This window comes from Meleagris gallopavo, chromosome 2, assembly GCF_905368555.1.
Source record: "Meleagris gallopavo chromosome 2, MGAL_WU_HG_1.1, whole genome shotgun sequence".
NCBI lineage: Eukaryota > Metazoa > Chordata > Aves > Galliformes > Phasianidae > Meleagris > Meleagris gallopavo.
In genome coordinates this window covers 57,330,448-57,348,780 of record NC_139405.1, presented here as the reverse complement: position 1 = coordinate 57,348,780, position 18,333 = coordinate 57,330,448, and the positions used below count along the sequence as shown (strand labels likewise).

Here is an 18,333-nt window from a genome sequence, read left to right as displayed (position 1 = left end):
ACATAATGCAGAGCCTCCCTGAGTCTATGAAAGCCAGCAATCCATACTAAAGTTTTGATTTAGTAACAGATTCTGTGTGCATAATCTGAGCATGTCAATTTTAAATACTCAAAAATGCAATAGAAATAAGAACTGTATAACCATTTTGAGAACTAGCTCACATTCATCTCCTGATATCAGGTGATGTTTCATGTTGACAATGGTGCCGGCCGATTCTCTGCTGTCTACGAGCCTGATGCACCAGCCAGCTTGTGTGATGGGCAATGGCACAAGGTTGTTGCAAACAAGATCAAACACCATTTGGAGCTGACTGTGGATGACAGACAGGTGGATGGTAACAGCCCAAACAGGGCCTCAACCTCAGCAGACACTAATGACCCTGTCTTTGTTGGAGGATATCCCGGTAAGCATTCAGTGCACAAATAATGCTTTACTTTGTGCTTTGGTAACCTTGTCTTGATAATGTCTTAAATGCAATTAGGACAAGCACACTAAAGCTGATGGATAAAAGCACCTGCATTTGTATCACTTGGCTTGAAATTTCTGGTTTCTGCATCCAGCTCCATTTCAGAATAAGTTCTGCATCCCTAAGGGTTTCTCACCAATCCCCCTGCACAGTCTCAAATGGAGATACTGTCAAAAAGAGCAGGAATAGTTTCTGCCTCTTGCTGCTCACAATGCACGCAGCCTCTCACTTAGTACCTTCTTGTTTAGTAATCAAGTAGTAGGAGTATTTGACAAATTTAAACGCACTGGAAGAATATCATTGAAAAAGCAAGGCACTGTGCATGTATCAGCCTGTGAAATTTAAGGAATTGAAAAGTGTACAACAGTCTGTACAGAGAGATGAGAGATCACCATCTCTTTCCAATAAATATCTTCTCTGTATAGTGATTTTTTTTATTTTTTTATTTTTTATTTTTTTAAGAAACTAAACAAAATTTGCTGCTCAGTAGCCTGGAAGTGTTTAGGGAACTTGCTTCCAGTAGAAGTAATTGAATAGAACCCCAAACTGGGCTGAGCTCTGCAGCAGCTTCATCTACTGCTATGTTGTTAATGAACGCTAGTTCATCTGTTCATAGACAATCAATCTTATCTGATAGCAGTTTGCTTTCTGAAAGCACAATTAAAGTGTTTGCAAATGGTCAATTCTCTTGTATTTATCATACTGTTTCCCTCCAGTTTGCAAACAAAAATCTGAGTAAAAGCCAGAAGTACCAACTCAAACTTATATAATTCCTTTTGCTTTTTTTTTTTCTCCTCCCTCAGATGGTGTGACTCAGTTTGGGTTGACCACTAACATTCGTTTCAAAGGATGTATTCGATCTCTGAAGCTCACCAAGGGTACGGCTAAACCTCAAGAGATTAACTTCAGCAAAGCTCTGGAGCTGAAGGGTGTTCAGGTGTCATGCCCTGCAAGCTAACTGTCATTCAGCTCATATGGGCCTGTTCATATAAGCATTTCAGACTAAAAACATAAAACCAACAAACAAAAAAGCCTATATATACACATTGCATTCATAATAAAATGTCTTCATGCAAGTATGCGGGTTGTGTTTGTGGTACATTCAAATGGCTGTTTCAGGGTACCTTCCAGAGAACATAATTAATCTTCTCCCTGCCTTTTATTAAGGGGGGGGGGGAAAGTATTGCTTTAGTCACCCCATGCCTTTCCTTGTAGTCTGAAATGGATGTATTTCAGCATACTTGTGCTGAGTGAGACCATCTATTATGCAGGGTGATTCTTTTCTGTGGTGCTTACATTCCTTTACCAGCCTGAGGTAAATACACGCATGTATATTCGCACCTCTGTCCTTCATTTAAAGGAATGGGTATTTACCTTGTTTCAAAAAAGCTTGCTTTGGTCACTTTCAGCATTTTTCAGAAGTAAGTTTTACATGGTTGCTGTTATGCAATGGTCAGAGAAGGAAAATATTTCTGCTTGTTTGGTTGATTTGACATTACTACAAAAACACATTACATCTAAAATTAGTGCTGTATTATTTGAACATTGGACTTAAGAGAGTAGAACCAGGTTCTACTCATTTACCTGGAGAGATGGTTTAAAATGGTCTATAATAATAATAAAAATGTTGATACTACCTCCCTGCAACAACACAATCTTAAAGTTACACATAGCAAAATTCACAGTCCCAGTTCATAAAGGATGACAAGAGCTGACACTACTACATCAGAGCAGAATGGAGATGAAGCAGGAGAATCCCAGAAACCACCGCACGGCACATATCGCTAATCTTTGCTGTCACAGACTTAATCAAACCCTTCCTAAACAAACAGATTCCAATGCTTGATGTTGTCAGTTTGTGAAGTATTCTGAATGCAGTAGCCAACCCAGGTCTTCCTGAAATAAAATTTAGAGTGTTCCACAAACAGCAGTTTTAGCATCAAGTGGAAAAGAGAAGTTACTTCTCTGATTCTTGCTGAAATACCAAATCCTCGTGATTTTCCATCTGTGCTCAGTGTGTTTTATAAGACTAATAATCACTAAGTTGTCTATTTTTTTTTCCTATGGATTTTTTTCAAATTGTCAAGCTTAACTTTTGCAAAGCTGATGCTAGGACATTAAGAGAACAGGACACCAACCTGTACTACCTATCGTAGGGTACCCACTTCAGAGCAGCCCACATATTTTACAAATAGCACCTTTGGAATACAATTTTTTTCTCTGAACAGACATAGAAGAAAACACTGCAGAAGTACAAGGGAGGATAATAGACACATACATTTCCACTCTGGTGATTTGGAGATTCTGAAATTCATATACTCAAAGAAAAATATCTGATTTTTGCATAGCCCTGAATTGACTTCAGCAGGTATTCCAATTTTCACTGGCAATTGGCGTTTCACTGTTAACAGTTAATGGCCATGCAACATTATGCACATTCCAAGTGTGAAGTATTCATTCATGCATTTATTTTATACTGTGTTCCCTGTATTTACCTGCTCCTAGCCCTGTAATACTTCAGGATAGTTTGAAAAGCTTATTAGTCTATTAAATTTCAAATACAGTTGAATATTTACAAAATTCATGAAAAAATATGAACTCAAAAACTGCAGACTGTGTTCTGTTATTAACATGAATTCTATACAAAGCCGGGATCAGCCAAGCCATTTTGCCCATTGCACCCACAAGCATTTGCTAGGTCAAAGGCATTTTCCCCTATTCTCATTTCTATTCAGCACATTGTATTCCTTTAAACATAAGCAAATTGTTTGCAAATTGTTACATTTTTTTCAGACTTCAGAGCTGAGAGAAATTGAGATAACTGAGACAAGAATGCCAGAAGTCAGTTCCACACCCTCCCTCAGAGGCAGGGAACTGCAACTGGCCTGCCCAGACATATGTCAGCAATGGTCTTTCACAAAGACAGCTTTGCCTTAGAAACAGATGCTGGAGTCACTGAATAAAAGAAATTGGGGGGGGGGAAAAAAAAAAAAAAAAAAAAAAAAAAAAAAAAAAAAAAAAAAGAGAGAGACCTTCATACTCTGTGATCTATTGAATTATTTCTTCCTTGTATGGCCTTGGAGGAATGTGTGGGACAGAGCAAAAACAAAGAAATAATGTACATTACTATATTTCTCAAACTTTGGAGTGGAAAGAATCAACCAGCTGCTGTCCTTTGCTAAAGGAAATAAATTCAGTAGGCTGAAAGAACCACTACTTTAGCAAATGGACAAATTAAAAAAAATTAGATAGTTTTTATAATCTGCTTTTAATAGATCATTGAATGGATGCATCAAGCATCATTAGAAAAGCTTTTTGACTTTGAAGATTCAGCAGAGTATCTGGGAATTATTTTTATTCATCTATTTATGCTGTACAACAGATTCATAGCTTGGTGGACAGACCAAAAATGCTGAAAATACCAGGCTTTGAGCCTCAGAACCATAATCAAACTGTTAGAGACTATGCCACTGCTTTCTGTACCAAAATCTTCCCAGTTCAGGGCTGCAAACTAACATCTATATAATCTGTATTTAAATGCTTATTTTGGTGGATTTTTTTTTTTTTTGTATAGTATTTATTGTCCTTTTTCTTTTTTTCCCCATCTTTTTTTGTGTGTGAATTAAGCAGTCTTCAATGCTAAACTGTAAAACTAAAAATTTCACACTCCAGTACTATAAAGACTGTACATAGGTCACTGCAAAAGTAATGCCCCATATGTATTTCCATGGAAGCTACAACAAAGAGCACAATAACACTACTTGATAGTGCAAACTCTCAGCTGCAAAGCATTATTTTTCAATATAGGCACTACCATTAGTGTCATGGTTTTATGATTTTTCGTAACCAGTATTCCACATAATAGCATGTATGTGCACTGGGAGTTAAAGAGTTACTGCTCCAGGTCTGGGTACCTGTCCCAGAAGCTACATTCCCCAGAGTACTGTTCACAGAGGGAAAAGATAAAAGATAAAAGGCCTTTGCAGATTGTTTGACCTCCCCTTCCCTTTTGATCTCAGCCATGTATGAGCTCCCTAGATTGTCGCGCCTCAGCATTAGAGTAAGGCCTTCAGGTTTCAGACACTCATTTTATTTGATTTATTAGCTACGATTCTATTTATATTGTAGTATGTTGTACTACAGTGTAATATCTTGCATTCTGATATCTTATTTAGTAAATTAGTTTGTTTCTCCTCAGATCATTGCTGCTGTTTTGTTTTCAGACCCACCTCTCTACCCTTTTCCTTTTTCCCCTTTTGGTGCATGGATCCAGTGTTCCTTCACCCTGCTAGTCACACAAACTGGGCCAAACCAGCCATAAACCGTTGACAGCTATGCATTTTTGTCAACAATGAGTTAAATACCTGCCTGCCATACTAGTGACAATCTACACCAGTTCTGGCAACAAAAGCCACTGTTGCCACTGCTAAAATGTACCACCCACTGCCTCACAGTGCTCACACCCACTGTTCAGCATCCATGAGCAATCAGCAAATGTTGATGAATGTCAGCGGGTGCCATTTTTTCCACGTGGAGGAATTCAATTCCATATCTTTGCTTCATGGGCACCATCATATCAGATGCCATTCTGTCAGACCGCCCTTCTGCTTCCATCCATCACACAGCAACAACATAGAACGTTTGCAGGAAGGCTCAACCTCTACTGCCATACCACCAGAATCTGCCTCTGACATCTTGGGCTAACATGAGAGGCATTACTTTCAGAGCAGCTCTTGTATTTAAGATTGCCCATTCTGACTGCGGTCACTTTCAGGCATTTATGACAAATATTCACCCTGCAAACAGGACAAATGCTTATTCAGCTCTAGCTTTAGGCAAACTGCTACATCAGAAACAGTTGCAGATTTGATTTCAAGTACACTCACTTTTCAACTTAAACTCTTTGTGAAGGGTAATAATATACTTGTGCTTTCAATCTAATCGTGCCTTCATCATTACATAGAAGCTCATAAAGAGAAAATTGTTTTGTTGGCTTATTATTTTTCTTCAGAATGCACTAGAAAAACTTAAACTGCTTAAAAATCCTATCATTTTTCACTTCTTTTAACTCAGGTATAGTACCAGTGATGCTAGTTCCAACTCTCCCTTGTTCAGCTATGGAACTTCTGGGAGATTCCAGGTACCCGTTGAAAAATTTCTCAGTACACAAAGGAAAAAATTTTACTGGCCTGTTTTGAACCAGTAAGAAAAATTGTAAGCCATACTTTCATGAGACTGCTGAAGGACCCATAGAAGTTCCCTATCCCCACAGTTTTTAATCCTTTAAAGAAGGCTTTGCAGTTTTCAACTGTCTATGGGTTTTTGAAAGAATTTTATGAAATTCTGACAATATCTTCTGCAATGAAAAATGTTACTTTCAGAGTAATTTGATGAGATGATATAGAATAAAGAAAAAAAAATCCAGTGATCCAGCTGAGACATTATTTTTAATCTGCATTTTCTAATATCAAATCCTACCAGTTCTTCAGCCATCCATCATGTCTTAAAGTACACACGTAAGCTAAACTCCTGTCATAAATAAGAACAAACATCACCTTTACTGTCTCATTGTCCTGGTTTTAGCTGGTCTATAATAGCTGCAGTAAGAGAAGCTGAAACATCCTTGGCTCTACGCAGCACTGCTCAGCAACAACTGAAACATCGCTGTGTTATCAACATTGCTTTTCTCCTAAATCCAAACACAGCATCATACTGAACACTATGGGAAAAAATAATTAACTCTGTCCCAGCTGAAACCAGGACATTCATGCTTTATAAACAGATTAAAAAAAAAATCATCCAGAACTTTCTGTAGAAGCAATCCTTAAATATATTGCTGATGCATCATGCAAAGCCAATATTATTCAGTCTACATATTGCTATGCTGTTACTATTTATACTCAAAAGTATAAATGACATCTTCAGGTAGATGAAATCCTAGATGATTCCTGATATGATGAATCTATTTTAACTCCAAAAAACCAAACTTCTTCCATTTCAACTTTAGTGGACAGCATAGCACAGCATGACAGTACTTTAGAAGTTACAGTATCTAGTTTAACAAAGGAATAATACTCTAGGGGAAAGAAAACTCTCTTACACGTCTTACGTTCCCACTGGCACCAGCATCAGAACATAGCTCAAATCTAACACTGTCTCAATTTTCACTTGGCTACAGAGTTACTTATTTTGAAGAGCATTGCTTAAAACTTTCCTAATGCTAGAGAGTCGTCTTCTTTCCTTTGAGCACAAATTTGAGCCTATGCTTTCTGCCTTCCTCTTAGTATGCAACACATTACTAAGCAATAATGATAATGAAAGCAGATGTCTGGCATTCAAAAGACTAACTTTTATGATGTGTAGCATTATGAAATATTATACAAAGTTGAATAACCTGTTGTGACATCTCCCATTCCAGTCATAATTTATTTCAACAACCTTTGTGCTTACAAGCAAGAAAGGATGACTGGCATCTGAGGCTCCAAAGTTGTAAATTTCCTGTGGCTTTCTTCACTAGGATTCTGTGCTACAATGCAACACAAATTTGATTTCACAGCTGAAGGCCTCATTGAGCTTCGCACCAGCAAACTCTCCTTGTGAAAGGAAGAGTCATCCATGAGCGTGCCCAGCACTCTGCACCAAGGGACTACAGAACACGTGTGAGGAATGTCCCCCAGAACAGCAATGTCCCCCAGAAGAGCAGAAAGGTAGAAGAAATTGAGGCCTCCCCTCCACAGTTTGGAACAATCAAGAATAGGATAGATTCTCCTCAGCACTGAGATGCTCAGAGGTGCAGACAGGCCTGAAATCACACAGGCTGGTGTCTCTGTAACTTCCTTAAGAACTTGAGCTTTCTTGCAAAGAAAGGAACTCCCTAGTGACCTGAGATGCACATGGCCACTTAGATCTGTGGCACAGAAAAGAAGCAATTTATGAAATTGACTTTTCATATGGATTCACCCAAGCCCACTTCTTTCTGTCAATGACTGCATTATTGCCACTATTCAGTCCATTTTGTGGATCTGAACAAATATTTCCATTGGTTTAATAAAGAGGGTGAGGTCAATGCGGCTGGTCGCAGCGAGATCTCCCTGTAGTTTTCTCTCCTCCAAGTGAAACAAGCCTAATTGTTCTACTTTGATACAGTCATATCGTTGGTTCTGAGAGGGAAATAAGCAAGTGAAGAATACTATTATAGCATGGCAGAGGAAAGAGTTGCTACTGCTAGGAGTACTTCAGCTAGAAACCTGTGCCAGGGCAAATGCATAATGTCTCAGTGGTTTGTTTCTGATTTTTCTCATGCAAATGACAGAATGAAGGAAAAAAAAAAAAAAAAAAAAAAAAAAAAAAGAGTACCATAAAATCTGCTCAAGTGCTCTGTATCCTCTGTACTGTGGTGCTCACACCTCTTGAAAATTACAAGTGTTCAACAATGAGCTGACATTTATGGGTATAGGTAGGTTTTCCAAATGTGCTTGGGGTTCTATTCTGTTTATATTTTTCCCAAATTATGATGGGCCAGAAAATTCAACACTGCTTCTCACACTAAAAATTTAATTAGTGCCCATCCCACAAAGGGATTAGAGAGAGGAAAATAACGCTGCTTTCTAGTTACATTAAAGCATTAAGCACATAGACTAAAATCCAGTAGAGTCACCTCAATCTTTGCAAGGCAAGGTTTCAAGAGGTACAGTGAGCTGAACGTACATCCATAACGTATCTCTAAGGTCAGGTCTGCAAGATGCTAAGTGCAAGATTAGGGCAAGCACAGCCACAAGGATCATGGCTTTTCATCCACCATTCAGCAGGGATGTCATTTTAATCTTCCAACTATGTTTTATATACCTAGCTTCAGTACCAGCATGCTCTCAAACACCAGCAGGCACTGGCATATTGTCTTTTTAAAGCATCTAAAATGTTCTTCTGTAAAAGATACTGGATGTTCCTGCTGCTTAGGAATTGATAAAAGTACTATGGCAGATGGAGAATTAGGTTTACCATTTAGCTGCCCAGTCCATGGACCAATTTCTGTCCACGGATCAATTTCTGTCCACTTTCCTTCAAAACATTTTAGTAATAAAAAATTCTCCTTGGGGGGAGGAGGGGGAGGGAGCTACCTCCTCCTCTTTAATTAAGTTTTATTTGTTTATATTTTTACTAGCATTTCTCTTATCCATAGTCATTTTGATTAAAAAGAGATAGTTCCTTTTTTACTTTGTGGTGTGACAGCTTTGTTTCATGTTGCAGGATGCTGAAACTAATTACAGATTGCTAGGGCAAAAAATTAGTCACGTTAGCGATGACATGTTCCTTTCTTCATAATGATACTTCTCTTACTCATTTATGAAATAATTAGTTCCAAATTAAAAACTTGTTTTGCTCTCTGCATTTTTCTGTTACTTCATATGTGACTGACTTTGGGCAAGCAAGAAAGCAAAGTAGATCTTCCTGTACTGTGGGGGAAACTCTTGAGAGAGACACAGGCATCCCTAGCTGCAAACCTAAAAGCAGTCTTGAGGCAAAGAAAACCCCAAATCTGAAGAAAAAAAAAGGAAAAAAAAAAGCCAGCACAGAATAGAAATGGCTTGAGAAGGCTACCTTGCTTATCTTCTCCTATTTGCAGAGAGATCTTCTACTTGGTGTTTTTAAACTCCAGCTTCGGGTAAGCTTCTCCCTCCTGAACCAATTCAAGACAAAAGGCTTAGAGCACTTCAGCTCTGTTGCCAGCCAAAAGCAAGCACACTTCAAGGTAAGGGCAATTTTACAATCCTGCTTCGTTTATCAAACCTGACAAGTACTGCACATTATGCTTTCCATGTAATAGTTTGACTGTAAATTTATCCTTAGTAAGACCCTCTCATATGCATTCAAACTAATTTACTTCTCAGTAATCAAGTCCTACCTTGTAATTTGCTTAAGTGCAGGGCTTAAATTGACTAAATCAAATGCATTTGCGCAAACTCCATAAACAGAGCCATTACCCACCAAAAAAGCAAGTTTAAGAGCATCAAATGCTCCCTTAGAGTGGGAGAGCTGGCTCAGGAGCCCCACATCACTCCAGCTAACAACCATGTTTCACTCTGCATTTCATTAGTCAGACTCAGGCCTCCGATATATTTTTTTCTATAAAGGAAAGCGTAAGAAGCATACAGATCTTTATTGAGTGCTGCAACCAAAGCAGCTAATTTCCCAGTGTAATGAAAAGGAACCAGCAGAGAAAGATGCATTTAAATACTCCTGCTAATGCATACATTAGCTAAGCCACAGACATTCTTAAAGATCTCATCCACCTAGCACACGGTCTCCATTTGCAGAGGAAGTCATAAAACTGCTGGAGCACTGTGTCAGTACATGACTTTTACAGCAGTGCAAACATGGCTGAGTCATTTTCATCAGCCTCCAGCACAGCACCTCAAAACTGACATGCAGTTGCAAAGTAACCATTCAGAAACTAACACGCTGCCTTCGCTCAACAGGGCATTCAGCCTTTTGAGCCTTCCCTTGAACAACATCCAAACCACAATCCACCTGACAAGGATGGACATTTCTATCACCTGCACCACAACTTATCCCAAATACTTGTTAGTATAAATTTAGTTCAGTGGCTTTACAATTTAAACATCACAGTACCGTTAGCAAATGGAAGCCAATATCTAGTTAGGGAAGCCTGTGTGGGTTCAAAAGTATTTAAAAACCTCATGCTTAGTGACTGCTGTAATGCAAATAGGGATTAAGCAGCTATGTTCGTTCTTTAAGTTTCAATCTATATTTCAACTATCTAGCTGCCATGAAGGGAAAAAAAAAAAAAAGAAAAAAAAAATTATCCAAATTAGTAAGATATTTTTTGTTAATACCTATAAAATAATCTCAAACTTGTATAACTTGAGATGAAAGCCTTAAAATAGTGGGCTAATTGGGAACAAGTGCCAAGTTTTTAATGCAAACAATTAATAAAACATAGCATTTATGAAATGCTTATCTTTAAAATGCTTTAGGAATTCGTTTTTCTATTAATAACCAAAAGTGGTAATCTGGGCTTACTGCAAATAGCATGCCTATGGCAAAGCCATAAAACCCAGGAAATTAAGTCATTCAACACATTAAGTACACCATTCATTTTCAACTGCTTCTCCTTCGCTACTTCTGCCTTCAGCTCCCTATATGCTAATCTCCATCAAAAATTAATAAGTAAGACACCATTGTGGCTACTAAGATAACACGCTAAATAATTATGTACAGATCTATCAAAAACAGGTTTTCCTTGGGCATACCCAGCAGTTCTGGCATACCTTCATATACATTGGCCCTGAAGAGCAATAGCAATAGTAATAGAAGGGATCTAGTAACTGAGAAATAGTTATATATTGCATGGGGTCTCAATGCTCTGTAGCTCAGATATAAAGCACCTGAACAGTATAAGAATTACCAGTGCTTTTGCAACAGCTTTTTTTTTTTTTTTTAAAACACTTGTATTAAGGATTAATTTTTGGTTGATAATAAATGAGGGAACTACAAGTTTGTGAGATGACTGTGAGCTGAGAATGTTGTAGCACATGCACCAGCACAGGCTACTCAACAAGGCTCTTCACTTAGGAAGCAAGGGACCATGGATAGTCGTGGATTTTATTTTATTTTATTTTTGAGACTTCTTAGAAAACATAGTTCTTTTCTTTTTTAAGTATTAGCTTTACTTTTTGTTGTCTTTATATACAAACTATAGTCCAGCACACAGCATACTTGAATATACCCACAGGAACAGGTCCAATATTAGTCACACTTTCATAGCCAGAAGTCTAAAACTTTCAGTTCTGAATTCACTTCCGTTACAATTAGGCTTGTTTAGTGATACAGGGAAATTTATATATGAATTCAGTGAATCCTAAGGAAAATTATTGAGGCAAAGAACTATCAAAGCCATAAAGTGCGTTTACTTTAGCTCTTCCACTGGGGGAGGTGCATTGGAACCCAGGTGCAGGTGGTCAATTGTTTATGTAAAACTAATTACTGCACTCAGCATTCCTCTGCCCAAACCCAGCTGGAGCACGAGGGATGCCATAGGTCTAGAAAATAAAATGAGCTGCAGTAGCTTAATTCCTTTATTTTCTCTGTAAAAGCATACCGGATCACATAGCACATTTTTTGCTGTCTAAGACAACTCTGGAAATTCTAACAACTGATGACAGAAGATACACTTTTGTGGTGCGCACAAACAGCAGTGAATGGTGCATAAAGGTCTCCACATGGACTATTGGCTGATGGTGATCTCATGTGTCCTCTCCGATCTCTCCTTGAAGAGAGGGTACAAGCAGAGATTTCCATTTTTTCCTTTCTGGATAGCTGGCAACGCAATCTGTGGCACACAGCTATTGGTCACATAGGCTCTTCAAGCATGAAGGAAGCTTATAGAATCAATCCTTATATTACACAGAGATGAAATATAGTCTCATATTCCTCATTGTGAGAGGAAACCTGGCAAGTATCTCTAAAGACACAGTAAGCCTTCTTATGCTCATACAGTACAGAGTGATGTTGTTTTTTTTTATATATAAAAAAAAAAAAAGATGAAATCAATGCAATTCAACCCCTCTATTTTCACCATTCTCCTTCCCTCAAAGTAGACATCCTAGTCCCCAGCAACAAATAATAACTTATTTAGTAGAGATGTGCTCTTTGTTTTTTCACAGCAGTTCAGACATGTACACAGTCAGTCCATCGCTTGTTCTAGTTCTTCTACCATTTCAGACTAATAGAATAAACATTCATTACCCGCTATCTTGTAACAAAGCCTATTAAACAGCACTAAAAGGACAAATGCATAGAAGAGTCAACCATGGTAGCAACACGCACAACGTTATTCTCTTCATGGGTCAGAGGACTCCTAGGAACTGATGACTATTCTACTTGTGATCTCCCTTACAGAAGAAGTCAGCGTTCACCATGTTAAAATGATTCCTTTCACTCTGCATATCGAGACATTTTATTTCTTCCTCAGTTTCTGACTTTCCAGTTCCCCATTCATCCCTTTGCCCCTACCCTAACTACATCTGCCATGCTGCCTGTAAATGCAGCCTATGCAAGCTGATAAGATAGCTATTGTCCTGTCACAGCAATCACATTAGAGGAAACACTGTACAATTACAAAATCAGAAACAGCAAATGAGTTTGATGTAATCCACTGTAAACAAGACTAGCCAGCAACAGCCATTTTACTAATGTGTTTCTAAAAGGCCTCCTTGAAGTTCATTAACAGATGCTTTGCTCACTCTCTCTGCTTTAAAAGCTTGTTTAAAAAAAAATAGAAAATAAAAACACCAGCAGACATGTAATCACTGTGCATACAATACATCTTAAACTTGTGGCAGGGTGCACCAGAAGGCAGACTAGCACAAGGCTATGCAGCCAGACTTCCTACTCAGCCACCATGTTTTTCCTTCCCCCAACAGCTGTTGCTAGATTCATTTTTAATTAAAAAAAAAAAAAAAACTCACTGTTCAGAAGAAGGAGATAACTTACCTTGTATGCAACACACACGATATTAGTAGTATCCAGCTGCCTTTCTTAAGGATGGAGTAAGGAAATAGGTGAAGAACTGACACTAAATAGGTGAAGAACTGACACTACCACAAGATCCTTAACACGAAGCAATGGCTTTAACAAACAAGGCTGAAATGTAGCTTCACTTCTGCCCCTCCCTCACTTACCCAGGTGCTCAGAACCAGGTTATTGCCTCCAGCTGTGTGCCTCAGTACTACCAGCATAGGGGAGAAATAGCAAAGGCTTTTGTATCTAGCCTGCCTCTATAGCAGCTGTAGCAATACCACCACTGGCATGGTTCTGTTCTCTCACTGGGGCCTTGGTGCTCTAGGTGAGTTGCCTGGGCTGCTGGCCTGGAATACTTATCTCCTTGGTTAGGAGTGGGTAGGGAAATTGACAAAGATGATAGGGGAATGGTTTCCCTTTCTGGTGGGTTAAATCCCTTTATTATCTCAAAATATGGAGGTGATTCCTCTTTCAGAACTAAAATGATAAACACTTTTGCTCTTTCACCTTCCCTGTAACTGAAGACAAACAGTCAAAAGTACCTACACTGGTTTTATACTTGGATCCAAGAAGGTAAAGCACTTCATAAGCATCCAATATTTATGTCTGTCTCTAGGTGCCCAGCTTGGGACACAGCAATAAGAGCTGACTATTGAAAAGCAAATACACGTGCATGCTTTTGAGAACTGCTCTGCTGAAGAAGTCCTGCTCAGGTATGCCATGTTGGGAAATATCAGCCAAGTACAATCACGTTTTGAAAATTCAGGTAGAGTTGCCTGCTACATAACCTGCCAGTAAGGTCCTTGTCTCATTTTCTGCCATACATTTCTGTGTATGTCAATTTGCAGTAACATCATATTAGCTGGTTTTTTCCATGATTTCTGCAAACAGGCTACCAAAATATGGTCAGGAGCCTAGAGGAAGGGCTACTCAAAACCAAATAATAATTCTGGATGATCTGTGTGCAGAATTGGAAGTCTGGCACAGGGTATTGTAAGTTCCTGTTGGCTCATAGCAGGGAGACAAGTCAAACAGGGTCAGATGTTACAACATAAAACTCACTTCTAGCTTTAGAAACAGTTATACAATAGGCGAAGAGGTGGGAAAAAGAAGCGGATATACATGAATATCATCTGCCTTTTCTTTGTCCAGTCTCTGGTTTAATAAGGTATTCCTACAATTCTCAGGTATGCTGTTTTTCCTGCTATTCTGGATAAATCATTGTCATCCAGATAGGTTGTCATGTCCTTATTCAATTCCTTCCAGGTAATTTCAGAAAGTACGGATACCACTGGTCCTAGCCTAGTTCTCCCAGAACCCTAGACTCTCTCCTTCAGGAGAAATGCTATATCAGGGCTATAACCCATTCCCCGTCCTTTAGCCATTGGGGTATATTCCCATTAAGGTCTGTGAAATCAGAAGAAAAACTTTTACCCAGCTTTCCCAGTTGTTCTCATTACTCTGAAAGCTTTTATCCCAGAAGACTCCTTCTCAACAGAACAAATTACAACAGCCTCAAGCTCCTTTCGAGTCTCTCTGAATGGGCTACCTTGTTCAGCTTGCAGCAAGCAAGACCCTTCATCATGTTGCTGTCAATTCCAGTACTCAATTCCAACCACATAACAAGCCAGTTCAAATTTCCTTTTGTTTTCTACAACATCAGTGCTTTGCCTTTTATATAAATATTCAACTCCAGATTTTGATGGATATTGATTTGTCATTGTTCAGTTTCACTGTCTGTTCCCTTCTGCCCATGCTGTAAAACAAGGAACAGGGATGCTTACGGTTTCATTCTGGATTACATTTCGCAACATGTATCTTTATTTTTTTTTAAATGTTTTTCTCCTGTACAAAACTGAGAAGTAGTATCACTTTCTACAGAGCTGAGCAAAGAGAACCAGAAACTAACTTTGCCATGCATGTCATTCAAAGTGAACACTTGTAAACTGCAGGATAGGATTAATGCTTGATCGATACTGCTGGATGGCTTGTTCAAAGAGTGACCATTAAAAAAGTGCTCAAGCATCTGTATTTGGAAATTGCTTGCCCAGCTAGTTCCCAAAGATATTTCCAATGCAATATGAATAAAAAGTATTCTTGCCAAATGTGGGTGCAAAGGACTTCAAAGTTTAAATTCCTTATAAATAATTTGTAATAAATTATGACAAACTAGTGTAAATGCAACAAGGGATCAAGAAAAAAGGGCTACTTGTTACAAGTTCATTCCTACAAAGAATTATTAACTACCTGCCAACCAGTCTTTCACTGCTAGGTATTATATTATTTAATGATCATGTGGGATCATGTTTTTTAGAGGGAAAAAATTAACACTCAGAACGAAGTTTCCACTGTAACATATTCAGTACAAGGAAGGCAGCACACATAATGCTAAGCTCTTACAAAAACTTGGCTCATAAAAGTTAGAACTGACCGTTCTGTTCCTTAATAAATGTCAATGAGACACCAGAGACAATTAGGCTGAATAGTTTTGCTTACTTCACATTTTCTGTTCTTCAGATATAAGGCTGTTCAACTTTTTCTGTTTTATCAATGGTATAAAGGTACTCTCTGAGGACAGTTTGAAGGGGAAAAGCAACAAACTGTTCCTGGCAGAAAGGACACATGGAAATGCTGTGCTGGGGTAAATTTGCAGGGAGTTCTGCTTTAGAAAACAATTTAATAGCCTTTTCCAAACTTAGTATCACATTTCTTTCTGTCTTCTCAAATTTCTTAAGATATCTCAGCTAAACCAGTTTTTCTATAATAACCATAAGTATGGATAAAGATGGATCTCCATTCTGAAGACCTGACCATTGGCATAACTTTTGAGATTAATGTCAGTACCTGACACTTAGAACTGCCATTTCCTTGTTCACACATCCCCTTGCCAGAGGGCAGACAGCAGGTGCATTTGTTGGGACCAATTAAACTAAATGAAGCCAAAAGCAGATAAAAGCTGCACTGAAATGTGCTAAGCCAAAGCATTCCTGACACTGTAAATACTTAAGAGTGATCCAAAAGGTCAGAGGATAAATAAATCAACAGCTTAAGAAAAGATCATTTGCACCCATCCTATTTCATTCAGAAATGAATGAATGGCATTTGAGAGAAAAAAGAATTTTAAAAAGACTGAGTAATTACAGAGGTTGTTTAACATTTCCAAGCAGGGCTTTGGATGATCACTTATGAAAATGAGAAGACAAAGCATAAGGACAAGGGACTGTTGGTGGCGTGCAGTCACTGTGAGCCTGAGTGTATGGAGCATGAGCAGAAGCCTGGCTGCTGGGTTACAATTAAAAGCTATACAGAGCTGCCCCTCCTCAGGTCTGGTGGCATCACTGCCTTCAAGGTCATGGGCACACTGAGACCATGGAAGGCAATAAAAATTGTGGGAGGAAGAGAAAGAGAGAAAACAATCAGCTGAAAAGAGCAGAAACTCTTTCTGAACTGTGGGGACAAAAAAAAGTAGTAAATTAGGATTCAAACAAGACAAGGAAAATGTTGCTATTAGGATTGTTCTTTTGTGGTAATTAATAATCAAACTGTCACTCCGAGTCACCCCAAGGTGAGGCAGGCAGCCTCAGCAGGGAGGATTTCAGCACAGCGCAGACCCTCCAGAGGCATTCTCATTTTAAAAAGCGAGAGAAAGCAGGCATGCTCTTCAGTTTTGCTGGTTTGGGTTCTTCAGAGAACAGCAGGAGACCTTGGAGCAAGCCCTTGGTAGAGGCAAGGATGGTGCCAAGCGTTTCTGTGCTCTCAGAAGGCAAGCTGCTGCAGCAAAGAGATGAGCACCAGCAGTAAAAGTGAGAGTGGTTCAGAATTTCCTCTGGCTGTTCTGAAACAGCCTGCAAGGAGAGAAAAACCTCTGCCTCAGGAAGCACTGTAAATGTTTTGCAGAATATTAAGCACAGAGATTATGAAATGCTGTTAAGACAGCACAACTCCTACCTTGGTTTGCTAAAGCACACCTTGACATAAACTGTTGTATAGTTAAGGTGTCAGGGCCTCAGCCACTTTCTTAAATTGAATTCCATAAAAGAATTGCTGCGCTTTTGTGAACTGGGTCCTGCTCCAGTTAGGAGTCAAACAGAGACTGGCTGCAAAACTTAAAAGAAAAACATTCTGAGAATACAGAAAAGCAATCCTGCCCACTGGTGGAAATCATCCTTTGAGTAGCACACTACAGGGGAGGTATTAGAGAAGAACAGAAAGGTCTTAGAGCTGCACTGACGAGGCAGAAGCAAAATTTACATTGATATACATTTACTATTAAGATAACATTCAAAGAAAAACTGTGCTAGGATCTGGACCCTCTTGAACTCCCTTTATCATGTACTATGTATAACCATACAGAGCAGCAGACCAACAATGCCAACGCTACAAAGTATATTCAAAATGCTAATCACAACAGAAGTCTCAAAACACACCTTGTGCACTACAGCAGGGAAAAAAAAGCTTAGAGGCAAATAGCAGGAATTCTCATGGCATCTCAAGACCCTGCTGAGGCTGGGCCAGTCAAGTGTCAGCAGCTGCAATGTACCCGGTCCCTGTCAGAGAAGCAGAGGTCGGGATTAGCAGCAGTTTGTATGCCATGACAGCTCTGTACCTATCCACATGCTAGAAATCAACAGAGCCCAGCTGAGCAGCCTAAAGTGTTCCTTAGCTAAATGGCTAAGTCTAGGTCTATCCAGAGGTGAGAGCTTTCTCTGGCATCTGCATGACTGCCATAGATAGAATTGCCTGTCCATTGGCTAAATGATGTGTGCATGCACTGCAGGAAGCTCCTTATCCCTGGAGAGGGGAAAAAAAAAAAAGAAAAAAAAGAAAAAAGAAAGACTTTATTTTGTATGGCTCAGGACATCTCAGCAGTACGCAGACTTGTGAGACAGAACATAGTAAAGAGGCCTGGTATACCAGTCCTGCCCTCATCAGCACACCAATATGCAGTTTAGTTGTACTATCTATGCACTAACGTATTTTTTTTCCACAAGCTAAACAAATGTTTTTAGAATTCAAACTATTCCATCATTATAGGTGCCTTGGAGGAAAAATCAGTTCTTTCTTAACCTTACCAACATTTTAGACTTGCTTAGCTAGTGCTTCTTTATTAAATCAATTTTTCTTAAAATGATCCAAGCAGATTTAAGCAATAAGGAGATTCTCTGGAAAAAAACCTAAGAGTTTTATTTCATTTATTTCATAAATACCCTCAAAACATCCACACTGTGGTTGTACAGAAATATTTCTTGTCTATAATTATGCTCAGTTTTCACTATTCCCTTTAAAGAGAAAAGATACCCAATTTAAAGAGAAGGAAAAACAAACAA

At 38.8% G+C, this 18,333-nt stretch overlaps 1 protein-coding gene across 5 annotated transcripts in view; it reads left to right on the top strand.

Moving 5' to 3' along the window:
- LAMA2 (laminin subunit alpha 2) overlaps window positions 1–1,545 on the top strand; it is a 337,231-nt gene extending 335,686 nt beyond the window's left edge. For all 5 annotated transcript variants that reach the window (XM_085217335.1, XM_085217334.1, XM_085217332.1 and 2 more), the window contains 2 exons: window positions 181–403; window positions 1,270–1,545. In XM_085217335.1, coding sequence (XP_085073461.1) covers window positions 181–403; window positions 1,270–1,424 — 378 coding nt within the window. In that variant the 3' untranslated portion in view covers window positions 1,425–1,545. The remainder of the gene's footprint in view (window positions 1–180; window positions 404–1,269) is intronic.
- Window positions 1,546–18,333: the final 16,788 nt, after the last annotated feature.